The sequence below is a fragment of the Panthera leo genome, chromosome C1, assembly GCF_018350215.1.
Source record: "Panthera leo isolate Ple1 chromosome C1, P.leo_Ple1_pat1.1, whole genome shotgun sequence".
Lineage (NCBI taxonomy): Eukaryota > Metazoa > Chordata > Mammalia > Carnivora > Felidae > Panthera > Panthera leo.
The window spans coordinates 117,950,848-117,976,579 of NC_056686.1; the positions used below are offsets into that span (position 1 = coordinate 117,950,848).

The 25,732-nt window shown below is 45.5% G+C and overlaps 1 protein-coding gene across 4 annotated transcripts in view; it reads right to left on the minus strand.

Annotated features, from left to right (window-relative positions):
• The window catches only part of CFAP221 (cilia and flagella associated protein 221), a 104,471-nt gene extending 79,231 nt beyond the window's left edge, over positions 1 to 25,240 (minus strand). Inside the window, exons 1-7 of one of the 4 annotated variants that reach the window (XM_042954214.1) lie at positions 25,116 to 25,240; positions 23,909 to 23,998; positions 23,540 to 23,725; positions 19,758 to 19,858; positions 12,380 to 12,466; positions 12,136 to 12,234; positions 10,123 to 10,223 (exon numbers count right to left, since the gene is read on the minus strand). In XM_042954214.1, coding sequence (XP_042810148.1) covers positions 10,123 to 10,223; positions 12,136 to 12,234; positions 12,380 to 12,466; positions 19,758 to 19,858; positions 23,540 to 23,678 — 527 coding nt within the window. In that variant the 5' untranslated portion in view covers positions 23,679 to 23,725; positions 23,909 to 23,998; positions 25,116 to 25,240. Of the gene's footprint in view, positions 1 to 10,122; positions 10,224 to 12,135; positions 12,235 to 12,379; positions 12,467 to 19,757; positions 19,859 to 23,539; positions 23,726 to 23,796; positions 23,864 to 23,908; positions 23,999 to 25,101 lie in introns of those variants that run through there. The other 3 variants (XM_042954213.1, XM_042954215.1, XM_042954216.1) reach the window with 3 other exon arrangements.
• Positions 25,241 to 25,732: the final 492 nt, after the last annotated feature.

The window sequence follows — 25,732 nt, forward strand, 5'->3', positions numbered from 1 at the left end:
CCATCACTTTCTCCAAGAGTCAAAAGTCTAGATTTCAACATTTTGTGAGACAAACTTGAAAAAAAAAAATAATTTAGGCCTTCCGTTGAAAGTTCCCTTTGTTGGGGCGCCTGGGTGGCTCAGTCGGTTAAGCATCCGACTTCGGCTCAGGTCATGATCTCGCGGTCTGTGGGTTCGAGCCCCGCGTCGGGCTCTGTGCTGACAGCTCAAAGCCTGGAGCCTGTTTCAGATTCTGTGTCTCCCTCTCTCTCTGGCCCTCCCCCGTTCATCCTCTGTCTCTCTCTGTCACAAAAATAAATAAATGTTAAAAAAAAAAAATTTAAAAAAAAGATATTTAAAAAAAAAAAAAGAAAGAAAAGAAAGTTCCCTTTGTTGATGGTACCCACGTCTGCCGACTGAAAGGGGAAAGCAGGGGCGCCTGGGTGGCTCAGTAGGTTAAGCGGCCGACTTCGGCTCAGGTCATGATCTCGCGGTCTGTGGGTTCCAGCCCCGCGTTGGGCTCTGTGCTAACAGCTCAGAGCCTGGAGCCTGTTTCAGATTCTGTGTCTCCCTCTCTCTCTGGCCCTCCCCCGTTCATCCTCTGTCTCTCTCTGTCTCAAAAATAAATAAACGTTAAAAAAAAATTAAAAAAAAAAGAAAGGGGAAAGCATTTATACCCTTTCATTATTAATATAGATCCCTATGGTTTAGGGGTGGGATGATTTTCTTTCCTGCTAAAATTCATAGAGACTGGGTCAAGATATTAGCTCAACAAAGGGATATTAAATCAAAGCAATTTTAACTATAAAATGTGGTAGAATTTTTCATATAGTAAACATTTAGGCTGTTAAGTGACAGCAATTTTTTAAGTCAGCTTTGAAGCAATTTTGAAATGCAAGTTCACGACGGCTCAATAATCCCAAGTAGGGGCCAAAATGAATTAAAGCACAAGTGTGTTGATGAGCTCAAGTTGCCTTTGTTAGAAAGTTTCCACAAAATGCTGCTGCTCCTTCAAGTCAACTCTGACTTTGGGATATGAGAAATGAGTCTCTAGAATGAATAAGGAACGTGTTTCCCTGGATGAGCTAAGAAATGGGAATTATTCTCTTTGGGTAGCGAGGGCTCCCAAAAACCCCTCTAAAGATCAATTTTGTAGTCATTCTGGTACCTTCTTTCTAACTCAGGTATAGCTGGTCGGTGTGCCCTTCACACAGAGACTCTTTCCTGGCACAGTTCAAAAAAGGACCTGGTTGCTGTCTATGCTGGGCATCTGCGCTGTCGATCTTTCCCTCCAGTGCTAGTTTAAGGATGCACCTTCTCCCATGGCCCACATGCTTTCAACTGTAGGACAGTGAGAGAACTGAGTTTTATTCAGACATCCTACTCTGACTTTGGCCATTCCCACACTTTCTAAAATGAGGCATGAGGTTCAGTTCCTAAGGAAAAGAATCCTTTGGTAAATTCTTAAACTTGTGTAAAAGTTCCAGAGGCTAAAATATCCTGGCTTTGGAATGGTGCAGCCAGGGACAGGTTCTACTGGTGTTGTTAATGTGACCCTGTGGTCTACACAGCATCTGTATCCCTGAGATAAACTCAAGAGTTCCACTTGCTTTAGATCAACATGGCTGCTTTGTCTATGGCACAGCCCAGAGTGAAAAATGGGAAGTGACAGGGAATCCAGGGGAGGACCCAGGTGACTTTCACATACGCTTGTCTAAAGCACTCTAACCAAACAGTCAACAGAGTCAGCTTGTGGCAAGGAAGATCAGTTGATGCTCCATGGAGAGAACAACCGGTCAACTGACTGGGTTTGTTCCAGATTTCAACCAGTTATTTGGTAGCAGGTTGGCACCACTAGAGAAACCACAGAGTATGATGAATTAATATGAATTGTTTAGAACCACACAAATGGAAAGATACCAAATTTCAGTACCTAAAAGCAGCAAGTTCTTCTTCACTTGCGCATATAGGAAGGGGAAAATCGTATTTTATCGACAGCACTCTCTAAGATATCACGTGATCATGGAATTTAATCAGCCAGGGTGGTGAGACTAATTATAAAGCAGAATTTCAAACTACAAAAGGGAAAGAGAGTTGAAAGTCCTCTGCACCCCAGTGTTTGATTTAGAGATGTTGGACAGAAACCAGAATGCAACTTTTGGTTATTTACAGAAGCTGTCAAAAATACATTTTACCAGATCTCGAGCCACCATGGTTGTTTATGGGTAGCTGGCAAATGTCCACGTGGGATTTTATCTCAGTAAGGAAAATTTACAACTGTCAAATGCAGCCAGTGGAAATAGGGTTGATGAATATATGTGAGTCTACTTCATGACCTTGTGGAAAATGTGTGAGGACTATCCCGTCCTCAGAGAGGCACTATCCAGGCCAGACTTGCTTCTCTCCAGAAGCAACCTCAAAGTAAGAAAGCAAACTTGGTGGTATTAAATGCAGGCCCTGTGATTTCTAGCCATTTTGTCTAAATTGATTCTATAGGCAAAGGGAAAATATACCCTCTGAATCTACCTTCTGTTTGGATTTATATTTTCCCATCACCTTTGTCTTTGTAATTTTTCTTTAGCTGTAGAAATGGCTGCTTTACTCTAACATTTACAAATCTAAGTGCCCATTGGAACTCTCATACATTGGCAGTAGAAATTAAAAATGGTGCAGCCACTTTGGAAATTAGTTCCACAGTTCCTTGAAACACTACACATAGAGTCCCATATTCCCTAGCAATTGCACTCCTAGGTATACACCCAACACAACTGAGCACATGTAGCCACATAAAAACATGCACACAAATGTTGCATTATCCAAGGTGGCCCAAAAGTGGAAACAATCAACATCCATCAACCGATGAAGGGATAAATAAAATGTGGTACCGGCACACAGTGGAATATTACTTGGCAACAAAAAGGAATGAAGTGTTGATACATGTTGTAAGTTAGATGAACCTGGGACACATGATGCTAAGTGAAAGAAGTCAGTCACAGAAGACCACGTAATGTATGCTGCCATCATATGAACGTCCAGGATAGGCAAATTTATAGAGACAGAAAGTCGGAGTCTGCTTGAGACTAGGAAGTTTGAGGGGAAAAATGAAGAGTGGATAATGGGTTTCCTTTTGGGGTAATGAAAATGTTCTAAAATTGATTGTGGTTATGGCTGCATATACTAAAATCCATTGAACCATACGTGTTATTTTATTATTTATTTTTTTTGAATGTTTATTTATTTTGAGAGAGAGAGAGATAGAGAGTGAGCAGGAGAGGGACAGAGAGAGACAGAGAGAGAGAGGAGACAGAGAGAGAAGGAGACGAGAATCTCAAGCAGGCTCCTCACTGTCAGTATGGAGCCTGACACAGGGCTTGAACTCACGAACTGGGAGATCATGACCTGAGCTGAAACCAAGAGCCAGACGCTTAACCAATTGAGCCTTCAGACGACCTGAACTGCACATTTTAAATTAGTAAGTTTTATGACATGTGAATTATATCTCAACAAAACTTGTTTTTTTGTTTGTTTTTTTTAAGTATAAATGCCAAGACAAAAGAGCTCCTGATCCTGGACTTACAGCCACACCCTCCTCCCTGCCCTGCCCCTCTGTGCACTTGCCACTGGGCCACTCTCCCCAGCTGGGGCCCAGTACCTGCCTGGCTGTTCCAGAGCTTCACACACGCCCCTTAGCTGCTAGCCCAGCTGCTCAGTGTCGGAAGGCCACCTTCAACTTGGCCGCCGCCTTCCTGCTCCAAGCTTCTCATCCCGATTTCTCTATATGCTGTCTACCTTTGCTCAAGTGTGAGCCAACCCGTCTGGGTCTCACGTGTGTGTTACTTAGGTAAAAATCTCTTGGGTGATGATGATGATGATGCTGGCGATAGCTAATATGAATCAGGAGCTACATGCTAAGCACCGTTCTGACTATTAGTAAGTATTAAAAACTTACAAATGTTGTTAACTATTAATAAGTCCTACTTTAACCTGCTTAATCCTCCAGAACAACTTTAAGAGGCAGAGACTCTTACGCACTGTATTTTACAGATGAGGATTCTAAGAGGCAGAGAGAGGCTGTCATTTTTCCGGGTCACACAGCCAGCATGCAGCAGAGGGAGCCTGGAGTAGACACACAGACAGAACGGCTCCAGAGCCATCAGTGGGTCCGTGCTGTGGAACCCGACCCTTGGCTGCCTTGTCTCCTTTTCAGTGTTTTTGCTGAAAGTCCTCAGAGGCCAGTCAAGTAACAAAAAGGAGTGAGGAGCAACTCACATACAGCCCTGTGAGGTGTTAAGGAGTGGTGGGGACTGCGGTGAGCTGGCAAAGGCACTGCCCTCTAAATAGGCGGCTTCAGGTGTGCCCGGGTGGCTCAGTCGGTTAAGCGTCCGACTCCTGGTTTTGGCTCAGGTCATGATCTCATGGTTTGTGAGATCAAGACGCAAGTCGGGATCTGTGCTGATAGTGAGGAGCCCGCCTGGGATTCTCTCTCTCTCCCTCTCTGCCTTTCTCTCTCTCTCAAAATAAATACATAAACTTTAAAAAAAAATAAAGAGGCAGCTTGTGTTTTATCTCCATTGAACTAACTGTGATCATGCAGGACCGTGGGCCCAGTATTGCTGGATCTTTTCTTTTTTTTTTTTTAATGCATTTTAAATGTTTATTTACTTTTGAGAGAGACAGACAGCATGAGCAGGGGAGGGGCAGAGAGGTGGGGGGGTTGGGGACAGAGGTCTGAAGCGGGCTCCACGTTGACAACAGTGACCCCGTGAGGGGCTCGAACCCATGAACCGTGAGATCATGACCTGATCTGAACTTGGATGTTTAACCGACTGAGCCACCCCGGCACTTTTCTTTTAAAAAAAAAAAAGTAAAAATCTAAATTTTTATGTGAAATCTTTTGATTTTTAAATGTTGACAGCGAATTCAAGGTTTAAAAAAAAACAAAACCAAACTGTGCGGGCCACCACCATCTGAACGAAACCAAACAGGTCAGCAGTTTAATTAAATCAGAAGCTACAAATTGGGGGTCAGCAGGTCCAATTCAGAGTGGATGAATGGACGCATGAATGGATGGATGGATGGATGGATGGATGGATGAATGAATGAATGAAGCAATGACAAGGTGGGGACTAAAAACAGTCTTCAACAGACAAGCTTTGGTGGACTTCGTTCTCTTCCAACAATCTAAAACCTCCTTAGAAAACCATGCCGGGATTTAGGTTTTCCATGAGGAGGCACAAACGGAGAGGCCGAGGATGCGGAGCTAAGGTGGGAGCAGAGAGAGCCAGAAACAAGACTGCAAGCAGTCAGGCACCCCCATCTCTAAAAGACACCAAGACAGGTGGACGCAGGGCAGAAGGAGGTGCTGACTGGAGTTGCCCCGGGGCAGGGCGGGGTGGGAAGGAGAGCCGGGTGAGGCGGGCACAGAAGCAGCTGGGACAAGTGTAGAGTTCAGCATGCGACGACGTGCATCCCTGTCTAGTCCCCGCCCCAATCTCTCAAGCAGCCCCTGCAGAAACTGAAGGAGCAGTGTTGAGGGTGTTCCGTGTGCATAGAGGTGGCGGGGCGGTGGGGGGGGGGGGGGGGGGGGGCTCACACTGAGGCAGAGAAAGAGCCAGAAGCCCACTGCCAGAGATGTCCCAATGGGCCGCACAGGTGAGGAAATACTGTGATAAGAACAAAAATGAGGCCTCAGGGAGACTGGTGGTCACGAATGAGGCGATCGCTTCTCATGGGTCTGAGCAGCAGCTGGGAACAAGTCTGCCCTTGTAGGGAGGAATATTTCATCACCGGTAATATTTAGAATTGTTGGTGTATGGCGCTATTCAAAAGGAGTCTGACTTCTAGAAGGTTTTGTCCTCTTCAAATATTTTTCCACGGGGGCGTCTGGGTGGCTCAGTCGGTTAAGCGTCAAACTTCGGCTCAGGTCATGATCTCACGCTTTGTGAGTTCGAGCCCCGCGTCGGGCTCTGTGCTGACAGCCTGGAGGCTGCTTCGGATTCTGTGTCTCCCTCTCTCTCTGCCCCTCCCCTGCTCATGCTCTGTCTCTCTGTCTCAAAAATAAACAAACACTAAAAAAAACACAAAAACAAAAAAAACAAAAACAAACAAAAAAAACCCCACAACACCTCAGTTCAGAGATATTCTCCTCTAGAAAATCCTGTCTGAGCACTTCCCACCCCCTGTCCCAAATGCCCTCACTTCCCACTGCACTGGGTTAGGTGTCCTTGCTCTGAATACACCCACATTAGACATTAGGATTGTCTGCTTAGTCATGATCTCAGCTCTTAAGCATCTCTGTGTACTCAGTACCTAACATGGTGCGTTGCACCCACTGGCATTCAGTAAACGTCTAATGAATGAATGAATCAATCCCAAATAAAGAACCCACCCAAAGGGTACCTTCAACCCTCAAGGTAGCCTAGAATGAACAGAGAACATTTAAGGTGAAAGCCATTTCAAATCCTTCCCTCCTGCCCTATAACCAGATGTTTTTAGATTGAACGAAGCAGAAGACAGTTTGGACAGTTAACAGTTGTTAAGTAAAGGGCATAAAGCCTTAGGAGGATACTGCCTGCTGCCAGTATGTGTGAAGGAAAAAAGGAGCATGCTTATCCTTTGACAGAGTTTTAAAAAATTCACACCATTATACACAGTAACTCAGTTTAATAAACTGTTTAGCTGAAATTTTCATTCTGATTATAAATGAAGGGCATTATGTACAAAATAGTTTGGGAAAAGCTTCTCAGTAAGTTGGTAGATTTATGTATAAGAATCAGACTAATGTCTGCACTATAAGCTACATTGTTTTCACCAGTTTATTAAACCATTGTTCTCAATTCCTTTTTTTTAACTTTTTTTTTAATGTTTATTTATTTTTGAGAGAGAGAGAGAGAGAAAGAGACAGAGCGTGAGCAGAAGAGGGCAGAGAGAGAGGGAGACAGAGAATCCAAAGCAGTCTCCAGGCTCTGAACTGTCAGCACACAGCCTGACACAGGGCTGGCACCCATGAACCATGAGATCATGATCTGAGCCAAAGTTGGACGCTTAACCGACTGAGCCACCCAGGTGCCCCTGCCATTGTTCTCAATTCCTAAGCTTGGCTTATGACCCAAACAAAAAGTAATTTGAAATTTGTGGAGGGGAAAAAAGGAAAGAAAGAAGGAGGGAGGGAAGGAAGGAAGGAAGGAAGGAAGGAAGGAAGGAAGGAAGGAAAGAAGGAAAGAAGGATTCAAGAACTAGGAAGTTAGATAGTTCCTACTTTTCTACCACTTTGATTTTCATAAAAGTCACTATAGTCACCCATTTAAAGGAAACAGCTATATTTGGCCTCAAAATGCATAGAGTGAGTGGGTCCTGCCAGGAGGGACTCAACTTTGCAGAGCACTTAGCACTGACAAGGACTAGGTGAAGACAGGAAGGGTTGAAGAGGGGGAGAGAGGAAATACTGGGATAGAGCTCTGGCAAAATGTATTCCGGAAAATAAACAGAGGGCTGAAGAGCAAGGGGGCAAGAATATATGTCAGTGAAAATGTCAAAATTTGATAATACCCATCGTTCGGCAGTGGTATAGGCAGAGAGGAATTCTCTTGCGCTGCAGGTAGGCATGTGAATGGGCATAGCCATTCTGGAAAACAAGCTGGTGTTACAAAGTTAACAGTGAACTTGTGGTAGACCATCCACTTGTAGATGCATACCCTGGAGAAACTCTAGAACATGTGCTCCACACCACGTGCAGGGATGTACATCAGCAGTGCTGGTCAAAGCAAGGCACCTGGGTGGCTGAGCATCCGCTTTCAGGCTCGGGTCACGATCTCACTGTTCATGAGTTCATAGTTCAAGCCCCGCATCGGACTCACTGCTGTCAGCACAGAGCATGCTTCTTCAGATCCTCTGTCACCCCCACTCTCTGCCTCTCCCTCGCTCATGCTCTCTCTCAAAAATAAATAAAACGTTAAAAAAAACTAAAATAAAAAAAAATCGTGGTCAATCCATTCAGTGGACACCAACTCTAGCTATGTGAGTTAACATGGCGAAACCACAAAACCCTAATGTGGAATAGAAAAGGCAAGTTGCAGGAGAACTTACATACAGTAAGATTCCACTTATATAAAGATCCCACACTGGCAAAATGAAACAATGTGTTACTTAGGGGTGCATGCGTATGTGGCAAAACTACTAAAATACATCAAAGAAATGATTATCACAAAAGTCCAAGTAGTAGCTGCAAAGTTACTGGTAATGTGTTATGTCTTGAAGGCAGTGTTCATTATATTATTATTGTTTAAACCTTACAGAGCCCGACGCGGGGCTCGAACTCAAAGACCGCGAGATCATGACCTGAGCCGAAGTCGGCCGCTTAACCGACTGAGCCACCCAGGCTATACACATGACTATATATTCTTCTGTGTGTATTATTTATTTGTAATTCTTAAAGAATTTGAGAAAAAAAGTATAGACGGATGGAGAGTCAGAGGTCATGGGAAGGTGTGTGGGCTGGGGGGCGGGTACAAGGAGAAGGTTACACGTCGGCTGAACTAAGGCCACTATTTCAGAATTGATTTGGGGGTTTCGCTCAAGGATGCCAAATGGTACTACAAAGGAAGGGCCATGAAGCTATACATATTAGTCTATAAGCTCTCCCTCATCCCAAAGGGTTCAGCTGGCTCTCTCTCTATCTAACCCTGCTATCTGGTCATTAGCAATTTGTACACACCCTGCTGCTGCAGGCACTTGAACTTGCTTTCACCCCCAAAGCATGCTGAAACCCAGTCTTTGTTCACCATCCGGACCTATAGCAAGAGACATCTAGTATCTGCCAGCTACTGGGTGGATTAACACCCTCCAGTGGCTAAATCACCTATAAGATATAGTCCAGGCTCTCTGCTGCCACCATGCCTTTGTACGTGCTATTTCCCCGCTTCAAATGTCATCCTCATATTCTACCACCCTATGGAGTCCTCTTAGGACAACCAGATGTCACCCCCAGAGAAGTGAGGAGTAATCACTCCCATTTCTCCAGTCAGCTTCATCTTCTGGGCCTATATAGGACCCCAAACGTGTCTCTAATACATATAGCACTTAGCGATCGATGTAATTAACCGATGCCATGATTCTATCCCCATTAGACTCTGAGACATTCAGAATCAGAACCTTTGTCGATTTACCTTTTGCCATGGGTGATATTCAAAGTGTCAATCAATCGGGACTTCTGGGCAGCACTCAAGTAGAGTGGCTATAAGGCTGAGGCCATGTCCTGCAGATGTCTCCCCCCGACCCCCAAATTGCCAGGTATCAACAACTTAGTGGCTGAATCATTAAAAGGTGGCACGGAGGGCAGGAAAGGGGCCAGGCAGCTGGGATGGAGGGACGGGAGCTCAGGACAGTATATATTTCCCAACCAGTATAGAAGTATTAACAACTGGCATGGCCATTATATAGCTTTATCTAACAGCTCAGTATCCATCTTTTTATATCTTTAGGGACAGGTAGAGATATTTAGGTATGAGTAGTAAATATTTAATAAATATTTACTGGAAAAAAACAACAACAGGTACATGACACGGGAGACTATTTTCCCAATAAGACAGGGTCGAGGAATCTGAGACGTGGCTTGGACAGTAACTTTCTGTTCTTTTTGCTTTCCCATCCAAAGCAGAGTTTGGTTAATGGATGGGCACAAAATCCAAGTTGGTCCAATAAGACTCAATCCTGGGACTTTTGCTTGAACACCCCCAACCCCTCCAGTCCCTCCAACCCCTGTTGCCAACAGTGTTTATAGCTTCTGGCAGCTTTCTTACCCCTGTGAAGGGGAAGCCTCTTGTGAAAGAAGCCTGCAGAGAGAGAAGCAGAACCAAGAAATGGAGAGAGGCAGGTTCCTGAAAGCTGATTTAAACCCCTAGAACCAGCCATGCCTGAAGATCCACCTTGCAGCTTTCAGTTAAATGGCCCAATAAATTCCCTTCCTTGCTCACGATATTGTGACATGGGCTTTTGTTTTTGTTTTATCTTTCTGACTATTAAGTCCAGGCTAACTCAGCTAGAAAAATACAAATCTAGGAAAAATACAAATCTCAGTTTCTGTTATGCGTATCTCTTAACTTTTCATGACCTATGACATTTTGGTAGGTCATCTTGGTAACTCACCTTTCACCAAGGAGAACATTTGATAGATTTATAAATGAGGGAAAGTCCAGTGTGTTCATGACAGGATAGGCATGGATAGGAATGAGCAAAGTGTCATCTCCCTAAAATTAATGGGAAAAAAAGTCAAGTTTATCATACTGGAGGCTATAATTTTCAAAGGTGAACTTGTAGGCACTTTATTGCTTATGTTGTTTTCTATCGTTAAAAATATTTCCTTAAGAAAGCTGAGTGCTTAAACAGAACATTAGACATACTGAGCTTTCTTAGCTATAACCAAAATGTAGGCGATTCTAAGCACATTTCATTGAAGCGATATTCACTATTACCCAGGGGAGATGATGCCTTTGTGTAGACACAAAGACAGTAATCTATCGGCTTCTATTTCAGAAAATTAGAAGAAAACACAATCGGCAGTAGCCTGAGAGGAACAGAAACCATGATGGCAGCAGCTGATCCAGATGGCATCGAACAGTAAACAATGAACTGGTATAGGGCACATCTACTTCCAGCCCTGCCTAACGTATGACCTTGAACAAGACCGTTAACCTCTCCAGGCCTCGATTCTTCCTTTGCAAAATGGGAATAATTTCGCCTTAACTTTAAAGGTATTTTTTTTTAATTTTTTTTTTAATGTTTATTTATTTTTGAGACAGAGAGAGACAGAGCATGAACAGGGGAGGGGCAGAGAGAGAGGGAGACACAGAATCGGAAGCAGGCTCCAGGCTCTGAGCCATCAGCCCAGAGCCGACGCGGGGCTCGAACTCACGGACCGCGAGATCATGGCCTGAGCTGAAGTCGGACGCTTAACCGACTGAGCCACCCAGGCGCCCCTAAAGGTATTTTTAAGAATGAAAGCCGGTGCTGGCCTGGAAGAGTTAAGAGCACTGAATAAATGCAAGTATCATTATTAGCGCTACCATTAAGTAGCAGCAGACGTGCTGTGGCGCTCTGTACGCCTGCCCTCGAGATTTGTATTCTTGGTACAGATACTCCTTCTGAAAGCAATAGTCTAATTTTTAGTTGAGCTTTTTTATTTTCTGTTTAAAAACTGAAACTCACTGGGGCGCCTGGGTGGCTCAGTAGGTTAAAGCGTCTGACTTCGGCTCAGGTCATGATCTCCCAGTAAGTGAGTTCGGGCCCCACGCTGGGCTCTGTGCTGACAGCTCGGGACCTGGAGCCTGCTTCGGATTCTGTGTCTCTCTTTCTCTCCGTGCCCCTCCCTCACTCGTGCTCTGTCTCTCTCTCTGTCTCTCAAACATGAATAAATGTCTCAAAAATTTTTTAAAAATGAAAAAAAAAACTGAAACTCATTGATCACTAAAACATACTCTTCCAGTTTTAGTTATGAAAAACTAAATTTAGTTCACCCGAAGCCTTCTTGACTTGCAAGAGCCGGACGTGGAAGAGCAAAGGGAAGTGTCGGGGTGGGGGTTGGGGGGACAGTCTGAAGAGAGGGATTGACAGCACGTGGAGCTGGGCTCCGGCTGGAGGCCACGGGACGAATTCACTGGCTTAGAAGAGGCTCACAGGGACTCACATGGCGCAGCCGTCTGGGGTCAGGCCACACAGGCGCCCACCTCCCTGCAGACCCCCAGGGCTGCCTCTGAGGGCCTTCCCACAGGACACCATCCGGTCCCTGGGGTTTATAATCACAAATTAGGGGTGTTGCTAATTTTGTAACCTAGCACTTAAAGGAGTATGTCGAAGCTACTTGAAAAAAGTCCTTATCAACTCCTAGCGCTACACGATAAATGAGGTTTCTAGGCCAGGGCAGGCAGGAAACCTACAGCAAATGATGTCTCACGGCTCTGCCCTGGTTCTTTGTGGCTCTCACACCTGGGGCCCATGTCACTGGACAAGGACCCTCGTGCCACTCACGCCAACTGCCCAAGGAACACACGCACTGGGTGAGAACTTCACTTACCGTATCATTTCTTCATTCTTCCCTCAGGATGGAAGTCTTGACATCCTTCTGCCCCTTACCCCAAAAACACCAATTTTAAGAAAACTTACCTTACAGTGAACCCGAATGCAGTCGTAATAGTATCGCCACTCATCCGGAGAAAATGTAATGGTGATTGTGAGGGACAAGCCGGGGACAAGGTGGTGTTCCTAGAACACAAGTAGGCTGTCATGGGGACAGGCCCCAGAGCACACAGACAGCAGGGCTGTACCCCGTCCCAAGCCGACCTACCACCCAGAAAGCCACAACCTAACAAAGAACACAGTGGAGAATAGGTAACCGGACCACACTTACCTTTTTCACATACTTGATCTGAAAGTATTTGGTTTGAGGGGGTAAAATATGCACATGTGTGTCTTCATTGGAAACATTGACCAGATGCTGCGAGAAACAGAGAAGCATTCAGAGAAAACACGGTCTTATGTATCTGCGTACTTACCTCCGCATTTATTTAGAACTTACCTTGTTCCTGAAGGAATTTGAGGAGATAGAATTTATTGTTTAACTTTCGAAAAGATTTGAAATGCATCACACCCCTTTTAAAGAATAATAAAATAAACATAACCCCATTTAAAGGACAATAAAGCACACCCACGTGCCTTCTGCCCAGATTAGGGGCTTTACGAGAGCCTATAGCCCCCAGGAAGCTATCTGCTTAGGCACATGTCCCTCCTCCCCAGTCCTGACCAGTTACCTTGTGTGCCTTTTTGTTGAACTCTGTTAACCTCAAAAACAAAACTGCCAGGGGATGCCTGGTGGCTCAGTCAGTTGAGCATCTGATTTTGGCTCAGGTCATGATCTCACCATTTGTGAGTTCAAGCCCTACATCAGGCTCGCTGCTGTCAGCCTGTCAGCAGAGCCCGCTTTGGATCCTCTGTCCCCTCCTCTCTACTCCTCCCCTGCTTGCAATCTCCCATAAATAAACAAAAATTTAAAAAACAAAACCAAACCTGCCAGTCATCTTGCCAGCAAAAATGGGTTTATTCAGAAGCAGCAGAGAACTGCAAACCAGGACGTGCAGGCTACCGAAAAACCCATACACAAGTGCCCAGACTAAAGGAGAGGACTGCTCTCTTATAGAGGAAAGGGGGAAAGGGGGAGAGCAGTTATAAACAAAAAGTCCATTGGGGTAAACTCCACTGGAGTTTGAAGTATAGGAGTTTTTCACTGGTTGAGCTGTGCCGGTCTCTCATTGGCTGGGCTGTTGCTAGGGCAGGAGGAAAACCTTCCTTTTTCCTGCTGAGATAGTAGCACAGTACCTAAGGTACATCTCTTCCTATTGGGTGTGCAATTGCAGAGTGGTGGGGGCTGAGAGCTCCCCCTGTTGGCCACCCGACTCCTCTCAGAACCAGGTTGCCTTTCATTATGGAATTTTCACAACAACTCCATTTAGGCCTGTGACTCAATTAAGAAGAAGCCAGCCACCCGGTCATCTCCCACAGTTTCTGGAATTACATGCCACTGGTGCTGGGGGCCCAGCAACACTTAGGTGGTCAAAAAAATCAGGAAAAAGGCCTGTGGCTAGGACAGCCTCCAATCCATCCCTGGGGCAAATGGGAAAGATGTCCAGGTCGGGAATTCTCTGCCCATGAGGTAGGACAATATGATGGACAAATTAACTCGGTCTCCAAGTACAGGTGTCTTTCCTCCTTCTGCTTGAGATGGGACCAAGAACTTTGGAATCTGGGGGTTTGGGCTTCACCTGGGCAAGGAACAGTTAAGAGGAGTTTGGTTTCCAAAGTCTAGGCCAGAGGCTGGGCCTGTCACGGGGCCCATTGTCCAACACTGAAGCCCTAAATTAAAATTTAGATATTACTTCCTGATGACGTTACAGTAGTGTTTGCATTTGTTAAAAGTTATTCTTTGTCACCTCTGAACATGCCTAAAGTGACCCTGTGTTTTGGCATATCTTTTCTTTTTTTTAATATGCTAAAAGCCTTAAAAAAACAAAAAACAAAAAACAAAAAAAGTTCTCCAGGCCACTCCTGACCTCCAAGGAGCCTGCAGAGGGGCAGTTTTGGTGAAGGTGTGGGCTCCTGGGGCCCTGCTCTTGAGAGGGGGTCTTTCAACAGAGATTGGGGGGACAGGTATGCTGGGACCCAGGATGCCTGGGGCCTGTGTTCATCACACCCAGAACCCTGGGGTGGTGGGACCTGCCTGGAGGTGGAGAGGTAGCCATGCAGCCCCAGGACCTGGAAGCCTTGACAAAGAACTCGGCCCCCTGGGGCACCTGGGTGGCTCAGTGGGTTGAGCATCTGACTTAGGCTCACGTCATGATCTTGCAGTTCATGAGTTTGAGCCCCACGTCGGGCTCACTGCTGTCAGAGCAAAGCCCACTTGGGATCCGCTATCCCCCTCTCTCTGCCCCTCCCCTGCTTACATTCACTCAAAAATAAACAAACATTTAAAAAAAAAAAAATGAACTCTATGCCCATGCTTGTCATCAAAGGAAGCCCTTGCGTTGCAGTCCAAGAATTGGGAGTAGAGGTGGTTTATATTGTCTGTCACTTAAAAAAAAAAAAATCCAGTATGAGGATAGGGCAACAAACAAGGGTGGTAGGGACTGCTTTTACTGTGTATTCTAGGTATGTATTTCTTAGAAGAAATCAGTAATCTGCACTCTAGGAGTACTTAGTGCACACTGCAAGATCCTAACCCAGAGTCCATACTCCAGAGGTGGCTACTAAAAGCACTTCAATCCTGTTCACCTAAACTGACACTAGAGGGTCTTCAATGTAAGCATAAGGGATGTTCAGGGTGTACGTACTAGCTAGGAACATCATACAGGCATTCCTGCTCTTAAACGAAAGGCACAGGAGAACCTGGTGAGCCCAGAGCCCAGTGTCCTTTACAGTGACCTCCAAAGACCCAGGACTCCTTTAGGTCTTGCGTTTTGCACAGCACAAAACATGTTGTTAGCCCGTTGGAAGGGTGGCCAATCTTACCCACAGATGCTCCTGCATCTGCTGCCAGCAAAGCTTCCTTGCAAGGAGCTAATGGCTGGGCCTTCCTGGAGACTGCGAGTATGGAAATTCCTTGTTGCCTGCTTGCTAGTAAGTGTCTTATGCGTTGCACAATTTCTTCTTGGGCCTGTTTGCATTGCGGCAGATAAACCTGGTAGTGAGGCTGCTGGGAGGGGACCGGTGGCTCCCATCTCCCATCGGGGTCAGATTATCAATATGCACCTGGCAATGAGACATAACTTCATGGACTTAGGTCAGTTTGCAATCAGCAGCATCATGGGCTATAGAGAGGTCTGTCCTCAAAGCTCCTGAGGTGGCTCAGCTGTTCCAGTCTTCCTGAATGGGAGGAGACAGAAGCTGGCTCTCTCGAGACTGGAGATGCGGCCAGCACCTGTGGGTGAGGGCCCAGCCACAACTTGATTTTAAAAAATACAGAAGGGGCGGGCGCCTGGGTGGCTCGGTCGGTTGAGCGTCTGACTCTTGATTTCGGCTCAGGTCATGATCTCGCAGTTCGTGGGATCAAGCCCCCTATCAGGCTCTGCACTGACAGAGTGGAGCCTGCTTGGGATTCTCTCTCCCTCTCTGTCTCTACCCCTGCCCTACTCGCGCTCTGGGTCTCTCTCTCAAAATAAATAAATAAACATTTTTAAAAAAGTAGAAACCTGATGCTTCCTCCAACCTGAGTGTGGCAGAGCAAATTCAAACACGCCCACTACTCATTTGTAGGTGAAGCCTATGCTTTGGAACTCAGGAGATAATATCTGCATTGTCAAATGAATAAAAAAATAGCAATACGAAAATACTGAATTAATTTCTTAAATAATTAAACAACATAGATCCCATTTATGATCATAAAAGATGTATTCTTTGGCTATACATTGCAGGGGGGTGGGGAGGATCTTAAAGGCTGCAATAGGGAATTGAAAACTAAAACTTTTATTTCAGAAAGCCTGAAGCAACTGTTAATTTATGTAAGATAAGTCTGTATAGGCTAACAACTTTGTTTTGGGCTGGCCGCGGCAACACTGCTTGTCTCATGAGAAAATGCAGTAATGATTTATTTAATAAATATAGTTTCCCAAACAAAATCTTTCTTCCAAGGGGGTAAAAAGAATTTAAGAGGTCTTTGTTTTGAGAAACACTATTTCCAATTTTGAAGTAAGTTGAAGCATTGATCTCAATATGAATCCAAGCGAAATGCTTTCAATCCTTTAACCAGATCTGGATCAATCTCAAATGTTAATGAACAATTTATTGTGGTTTTAAACCCACATTCAATCATTCCATTCTTGGGAAATTTGCATAGTTTCCTGTAGCAACACCAAGATAAAAACAGAGCTGGATTTTCCCCGTGTTTGGCAAGAATCTCAAGGTAATTGCCTTAGGCTTCCGCTTAACTCTGCTGGTGGAAACAGGAGGCTTGGCTCTCCCAAGATCTCCCAGAAGGCTATTAAGATGAAATCATTTTTCACATGTATCTATTCCTGTTTGTACAAAAGAGATGATTTCTATTCTTCAACAGAATGAAGCTTTCACCTCCCTCCCCAAACCCTACAGTCTAAGTAAACCAGATTGCACGCTAGTATCCAAATTTGCAGCATGGACCCTGAACCTCTCAACGTCTTCCTTTATGCCCTGAATATCTTTTTCCTACTTCTCTTTCCTTCTGGGCTATATCAAGTGGCTTCTCCTCCTCATGCTTATCTTTTTGTTTTTAAGATTTTCTTTTTTACGTAATCTCTACACCCAGTGTGGGGCTCAAACTTATAACTCCAAGATCAAGAGTCACATGTTCTGGGGTGCCTGGGTTGCTCAGTCGGTTAAGCTTCCGACTCTTGACTTCAGCTCAGGTCATGATCTCACGGTCCGTGAGTTCAAGCCTCACGTTGGGCTCTCCACTGACAGTGTGGAGCCTACTTGAGATTCTCAATCTCTTTCTCTCTCTGCCCCTCCATCCCCCTCAAAAATAAATAAATAAACAAACAAACAAAAAAAAGAGTCACCTGCTTTACCAACTGAGCCAGCCAGATGCCCCCACAAGATTTTTTTTTAAATCATGACCATCCTGGCCTAAATATCTTCAACATCATTAGTCCTTAGGGAGATGCAAATAAAATGTGCAAATACGCAAAAATACAAATAAAGTAGTGAGTTGAACGGTGGCCTCAGGAAGGCATGTTCATATCCTAACACCTGGAGCCTGTGAATGTGACCTTATTTGACAAAAGGATCATTGTGGGTGTTATTAAGGACCTTGAGATTCAATCATCCTGAATTACCCAGGTAGGCCTCAGTCCAATAACCTGTCTGTGTACGAGAAGAGAAGACAGAGAGTCAGAGAGGGCCATGGGAAGGCAGAGGCAGAGAGTGGAATCATGTAGCCACAAGCCAAGCAACACCTGCCAGAAGCTGCCAGAGGCGAAACTACATTCTCCCCAAGAACCTCTGGAGGGAGCACAGCTCTGCCGACACCTTGATTTCGGACTCTGACCTCCAGAATAAATCTCTGGCTTACTAAGATCCTCAATTTGTGGTTATTTGTTAGAGCAGCCACAGAAAACTAACATACCATATAACCCAACGATTCTACTCCTTGGTATACATCCAGGAGGACTGAAAATAAGTCCACGCAAAAACACGTACACAAGTGTCCCTAAGAGTGCTATTCATAGGAGGCTCAAAGTTGAAACCCAAACGTCCATCGGATGAATGGCTAAACAAAACATGGGATAGGCATACAATGGAACAGTATTCAGTCACGGAAAGGAAGGAAGTACTGATAGATGCCACAAGTCGGATGAGCCTGGGAAACATTAGGCCAAATGACAGAAGCCAGTCACACAAGACTACATGTTATATGATCCCACTTATATGAAATGTCCAGAGTAGTTAAATCTATACCAATGCAAAGCAGATTAGTGGGCGCCTGGGGTAAAGGTAGACTGGGTGAAGGAATAAGGAGAGTGAGGGTGCTGGGGGGGGGGGTAGGGAGTGAATTGTTTATTCATTAATTATTATAAACAGCGAAGAACTATGAAAGATAATTATTTTAATTCTACCCTACCACCGTTGAGGCATCAAACCTAATTATCAGGAAAAGTAAGCTTCAAAATCAATTATTAACCTGGGTCGGTCTTTGATGCTGTGTTCTAAGAAATGTGTCCTCATTAGTTGGGGGGGGGGGGGATTTCCTATTCACCATTTTAAATTCTAACCCTTTTACCGAGGGGAAACACTTGGCACCTAACAGATTTCTCTCCGGATTCATTCTCTCTACCCACTTTGAGGCACGAGGACTCACGGAAATGGCGTTGTTTATTGGGGACTGCCTGATAGAAACCTGACTTCACTTCCTGACGGCTTGGCCATGTGTCAGCTTCTTCTCCTTGCCCTGAGCAATCCAACACAATACTTGGAGTTCTTTCTTAAAATGACCTACTCTAGGGGCGCCTGGGTGGCTCAGTCGGTTAAGCGTCCGACTTCGGCTCAGGTCACGATCTCACGGTCTGTGAGTTCGAGCCCCGCGTTGGGCTCTGGGCTGATGGCTCAGAGCCTGGAGCCTGCTTCTGATTCTGTGTCTCCCTCTCTCTCTGCCCCTCCCCCATTCATGCTCTGTCTCTCTCTGTCTCATAAATAAATAAAAACGTTAAAAAAAAAATTAAAAAAAAAAATGACCTACTCTAAGACATGGCTTCTAAGAATGCATCACGTCTAAAAGTAGAGACTCTTGAGGCATCTGGTGACAGAGCCAGAGGGGGGAACATCGTGTACAAAGCCAGAGTCTCAGAGGGCCCGTGTGAAGAGAGCCCACCTATGCCCCACTCCCAACACATGCACAGATGCCATTGTAGCTCAGATCCAGAACCCAGTGGGAGTAGTTCTAAGATGTCCTGCTCAGTGTGACTTTAGGGGGTCGATGTGAGGTCATTGAGGTTGTAGAGGTGACTTAAATGTTCAGGTCCCTAGAAGCATAGAAGTTAGGGATGCTGTGGCCACCCAGAGCCCACCCCAGTTTGAACATGCCGTCGATGAAGGGCACCCACGAAGCTCTGTGGTAGACTGAAGTCCGTCCTTTCAACTGTCCCTTCTGGAGCCTGTCCAGTGGAGCTGACCCTTGCCATCAGACCCAGCTAGAATCTCTCTGGTCAGAATGGATGAATTAGGCATGGGCATCAGACCTGAACAGGTGGAACAGAACCCTCACCAGAGCCTCTTAGGAAAGGGATACCCCTTTCCCTGGTGGTGTAGGCTTGGAGCAAGCAGGCACTGGTTTAGAGGAAGGCAGCCGAAAAGTCGAAGTCAGTCTCTATCACTTCCTAGCTGTGTGTTCTTGAGTCAGCTATTTAACCTCCTGGAATCCTGGTTTCCTCGTCTATAGACTGAGAGTAATAGTACAACCTCCACAGAGCGAGTGTAAGGACGAAATTGAATCATGGGTGGCACAGGGCACCCAGCTCCTAGCCCCTAAGAGCTAGTTAGCAATGACACGCATTCAAAAAGAATGCTGTGAGGAGCCTTTGGTAGGAGAAAGTAGCTTGTCCAAGGACACTGGTACAACTTTAAAATTTCTCATCCCAGAACCATCTTTCTGGCCCAATGGACATTCGTGCTTCTGCAGATTACGCTGCTGTTTAAATGAATAATATAGATGCAGAACATTCACGTCATTTCATTACTATGATTAGTTATCCCACTTAAAAAATACCTACCAGAATCTGTTGGTGTTGTTCTCCTACTTGATAGCCTCCAAAATGCACTACGCCAGGTTTTGCCTGTATGACTTTATTATTCAGAAGTTTTGCATAAACCTCTATAAAAGCAATGTAAACAAGTACATCAGGAGATGAGACATAAAAGAAAATCTTAAATAAAAGAAAATCCTGTTAAGGTGGGCTCTCTTTAGGATATTTTAAGCCTATGAAAGTTTCAGACAGAGGATACAGATGTGAACCAGATTAATGATCTATTCCAAATGAACTGTACTGCTTCTCCCTATTTTTACACATTGTTTGGGAGATATTATCATCACAATACAAACTCACATGTACTGTTGACCACTTAGTGAAATAATCTGCTCTTCACGTTTTGTGCAAGTCTTCAAAATAAAATGCGAGCTTGTAAAAAGCACGCGCCTTATCTTTGCTGCTCGGTATAACACCAAGATTACCTAGCATGCGATGAATATCCAAACACCAAGTGTTAGTTTTCTAATGTGTGTTTACCTGTTATTATTTCATTTCCTCTGGATAGAATTACAATGTGATAGAATAATTGTAAAACTCTGAATAGTTACCGCTCTGGACAGAAAAGTCTCCAACTGTTATTACTATAATGTGAATGTCTTGTCTTTTTTCTTTTCTTTTCTTTTCTTTTCTTTTCTTTTCTTTTCTTTTCTTTTCTTTTCTTTTCTTTTCTTTTCTTTTTTTCAGTTTTGAGAACAAGGTTGAAACAGCTGATCTCTTTTACAAAAGGGTACAGGCTCAGTCCCTTAAGTGTCTAACTATTGATTTGGGCTCAGGTCATGATCTCACAGTTTGTGAGTTCCAGCCCCATGTCGGGTTCTGCGCTGACAGTGTGGAGCCTGCTTGGGATTCCCTCTCTCTGCTCCTCCCCCGCTTGCTCTCTAGCTCTTTCTCAAAATAAATAAAAATTAAAAAAAAAAAAAAAGTGTCACTGTTTCAAAGAAGACATCCAGATGGCCAACAGACACATGAAAACATACTCAACGTCACTCATCATCAGGGAAATACAAATCAAAACCACACAGATACCACCTCACGCCGGTCAGAGTGGCTGAAATTAACAACTCAGGAAACAACAGATGCTGGCGAGGATGTGGAGAAACGGGAACCCTCTTGCACTGTTGGTGGGAATGCAACCTGGTGCAGCCACTCTGGAAAACCGTGTGGAGGTTCCTCAAAAAAATTAAAAGTAGAACTACCCTATGACCCAGCAATAGCACTGCTAGGAATTTATCCAAAGGATACAGGAGTGCTGATGCATGGGGGCACATGTACCCCAATGTTTATAGCAGCACTTTCAAAAATAGCCAAATTATGGAAAGAGCCTAAATGTCCATCAACTGATGAGTGGATAAAGAAGATGTGGTTTACGTATGCAATGGAATACTACTAGGCAATGAGAAAGAATGAAATCTGGCCATTTGTAGCAACGTGGATGGAACTGGAGGGTATTATGCTAAGTGAAATAAGTCAGGCAGAGAAAGACAGATACCATATGTTTTCATTCCTATGTGGAACCTGAGAAACTTAACAGAAGACCACGGGGGAAGGGGAGGGGGGAAAAAAAGAATTACAGAGAGGGAGGGAGGCAAACCATAAGAGACTCTTAAATACAGAGAACAAACTGAGGGTTGATGGGGATGAGGAGGGGGGGGAGGGGAAATGGGTGATGGGCATGAGGAGGGCACATGTTGGGACGAGCACTGGGTGTTGTATGTAAGCGATGAATCACGGGAATCTACTCCCGAAAACAAGCGCACACTGTATGCTCTGTATGTTAGCCAACTTGACAATAAAATATATTAAAAAAAAAAAAAAAAGCATCCAGGTCTACACAACTTTTCCCAGCTCTTCATTCAGGCAGGAACTGAGATGTGTAGGAGGCACTGGGAACCCACTACCCCATTGTCTCTGCGCCTTTAGCGCTGATGTCAGGCATTTGTTCGTAATCCTCACTCCAACCCTGTGCAGCAGGTATTATTTCCATTGTGCAGATGAAGGCGCTGAGACTCAACAAGATTAAGCAACTTGCCCACGGCTGGTAGTGGAAAATCAAGCCCAGGTCTGATTCCAGCTGCTAGACTGCCTCCTTCAATACGAATGCACCATCCAATTTCTCACCAATGGTGACTTTTCACCTTTGGCTATATCCACACCCTGTGAGCCACAGATCCCCTACCCCGCTCCTTAGCCCAGTGTGATTCTTGTAAACATCTACAGTGAGTGTGAAATGGTTGGTGTTCTTGCCTCTCACCAACAGTGAGCTGAACACTGTCATCAGCTTTGGGCCAAAGTGAAGGGCTGGAATGGGGTAAGGATGGTCTTTCTGGGGATAGATGATCTCTGTCGGTTATCTGATCATTTTTTTAAGTACTGAAATGAACATTATTTGGTAATTTTTAAAAGATTTTACTTTTAAGTAATCTCTATACCCAAGGTGGGGCTCGAATTCACGACCCTGAGATCAAGATTCGCACGCTCCTCTGAGTGAGCCAGCCAGGTGCCCCATTTGAAAAAAATTTTTTCAAGTTTATTTATTTATTTTTGAGAGAGAGAGAGAGCACACGCACAGGAGCACGAGGGATGGGCAGGGAGAGAAGGGGAGAGAGAATCCCAGGCAGGCTCCAGACTCACCTTGGAGCCCAACATGGGGCTTGATCTCCCAACTGACCATGAGATCATGGCCTGAGCTGAAATCAAGAGTCAGAAGCCTCACCGACTGAGCCACCCAGGCACCCCTATTTGGTAAATTTTTTAGATGCTGGATATTTTGCTTTTGTTTTTAGAGCCACAAACAGGTGTAAAATAGGCATTGCTCTGCTAATACCCAGAAATAGTTGAGTATATTAATCTGCATTCAATAAGTTCTACGGTAATGAAAGAGCCACACCAAATTACTGCATTTCCAGCATTTGTGATGGGCCTTGCAAGATGAATTGGAAGCCAGCTAGTGTGATGGTAGAGAGCTGGACATTGGGCTACAACGACTGAACACCACCTCCCCACTCAGCTGTGCCACCTTGGGGAATTCGTTTGACCTCTCTGATTGTCAGCTTTCCCAACAGTAAAATGAAAACAGAACGCTGATGTTGTGCAGAATGAGTGAGAATAACGTAGGCCGAATGATTAGCCTTCTACATAATCACTAGAGGATCTACCAGGCTTTCCATGTACATGGAATGGGAGAGATGTGCACGGAAAAAAGCAAGGGGGTATTAAGTGCATGTGGTCTTGAAGGAGCAGGAGTAATGGTGTGGCTGCAGCTGGGGGTGAGAGGTACAGAGCATGGTAGGCCTGGGGGGCGGGGCCGAGTAGGCAAGTTCACAGCCACAGCAGAGGAGGCCAAATGCCAAGGGAAAGAATCGCAGCTCTATTCCGTATGCAAGGGAACCGCTGAGAGCATCTGAGCAGAACAGGGGCAGGGACAGCCGTGATTCCACAAAGGAAACTGACGGGGTGTGAAGGTCGGAAGGAGGAGAGCACTACAATATCCTAGTGACCTGCTGAGGCAGTGGGGACAGATAGGTAAGATATTTGAGGAAGTGGGAGCAGCAGAACTTGGTGACTCATGTACACCACAAGGACCTATCACGTGAGTGGATGGGCCTAAATAGAACCATTGTTCTTAATAATAAAACCTATTGTAAGCCTATAAGACAATATAGAGAGATCAGCACCAAAAATTTCTTTGTGCTTTCTGGACTTTGGATCCTCTGCGATCCAACTTACTTGATTAGATTCCAACTTACTTGATTCTAGAAGGTGATTAGGTACTGGAGTTCTTTTCTTAGGCTCCTCCACAAGGCTCCTCAAAAGGAGGGGAGATACGTTAGTAAATGGTTCTTTGGCACTGTTTAGTTCTCTGCTGGGGGTTTTCACCACTGCCATTTTATCATGAAAAATTGAGTCTCCTTTTTAGAGCCAAAGGTCACTTCCTGGGAAGAAAACAGTAGCAGTATGAGAAAGCACGCACATTTTTTTTTTTCTCAATCTTTAACAAACGTACCTCTGTGACTGTGCGGTTAACTGTGGCCCAGGCCCTCCCTGCCTCCCTGCCTTTGCCGGCCACTCCATTCCCACACAGGGCTGTCCCGTTAATCTGGCGTCACATATCACACCCCAATCTCCTGCCGTCGCTCAAAACCCTTCGGTGGCCCTTAATTTTCAAGAGCTTTTCCCAAACTGTAGTCCTGAGATGCTTTGGACTCCTGAAGGGAAAAATAAAGGCACTCACAATCAAAAAAATCAGAAAATGTTGAAGTAAATAGTTAAACAGGCCTCTTCTGAGATTTCTCCAAATCAGTTTCTTAGTTGCATGTGACCATGAAACCCTTTAACATTTGGAGACACTATTTATAAGACACTGGCATTTTTGAGCCACCTTCCTGGGCCTCTCTCTGGGGTGAAAAGGAGACGGGGCAGCCAATAGGCCCCCTCCACCACCAGGGGGTGCATTCCTAGGGGCTCTGTCCCAGGACCTAGGGTCCCGGTTCATGTTGACCCTTTGTCAGACTTGCTTTTCCTTAACATTCATTTTAAGTTCCACCCTCTTCATAAAGGCCACACTGACCCCAACACCCTTCAACATACTTTACAACTACTGCCTCTACTACTCATGAAGTATGAATGATTTATTGCCATGTACAAGCCTAGGCATCTTGGTATCTTCTACAGCTAAGTCTCTAAACTGGGGGTCCTTGGACAAGTAAGCTTGGGGAGGGGGGTGCTGCTCTGTGATGCCTCTGAGACTGAATGTAAAATCCGGTCTGGATCTTTACGTGCTTGCTTTTTTTTTTTTTTTTTCTGGAGAAGACTCATAGCTTTAGATTCTCCAGAGTCCACAACAGCAAGCAAAATACAGTGACTATACTGAAGCAGGTGTTTACCAATAATTTTCTGAAAATTTCTCCTTTCCCCTTACCCCCAGCCCCAGCATCTCTGAAGATTCCTTACTTCTCAGCACAGCCTCTACCTCACCTGCTTCGTTCCCTTTCATCCCTTCAACACCTGCCTCAAAGTTCACTTTCCAGCCCCCTCTCCTTGGGGCCCCTCAAATTCCTCGCCTGTACTTCAGGCAGGAACAATGCCTAAACCATTTGCAGGAGAGCTCTCCTATTCCAGTTCACTCACTCCAGGGTGAACTTGTCTCTTTTCACACACCCCCATCCTTGGTCTCCTGGCCCCATCCTCTACCCGCAGGCCCTCTCATCCTAGCCAGACGCCTGCTCTCCCTCAGCGCCCCTTCACTCCATCTCCGGCTAGGGGTAGGGGTCGACCCCAGCCCCATGCACTACCCACATCCTCACTTAACCCTTTAGGTCCGACCTCTCCTCTGACCACCTGCCCGCGGTTCAAGCAGCCTCAGCAGCTCAGCGGCAGCCAAGGGGGCACTCCTAGCCCCAGGTCCCAGGCCGCTCACACAGGAGGTGGTTCCGGGGCGAGATTCGGCCGGCGCCGGCGCCAGCCACCGTCGCCATGACAACTAGGACGCGCTCCCAGGGTCGGCGGCCGGACGCGACCAAACTCCCCAGGGACGTGGGGGCGGGGCGGATACAGGCGGCAGGCGCTCGAGCTCCGGAGGCCGCTGGTGACTTCTGGGGACTCGAAGCAGTCTGTGCGGCCTGGGCAAGAACAGAGAGAACGACTTAGGAGGTGCGAGGGCAATGGATTTCCGAAGGGAAATGGGAAAGTCATAAAAGTATAAAAAAGTATAAACTGGAATCCTGCGAGAGCAGATGGCGGAGAGCGGCTGGCCTCCAAGGGGCGGGGCCTCCTGAGCTCAGTGGGTGGAGCTTCCCGCCAGACATTCATTCACCCAATCACTTAATTCTTCAATATATTTTGTTTTCCGTTTTCTGTTACGGTAAATTTCAAACATATACGAAGGTAGGCAAATAGTATGATGAAGCTTCAACACCCATCTGTAACAATGATCAAATCAC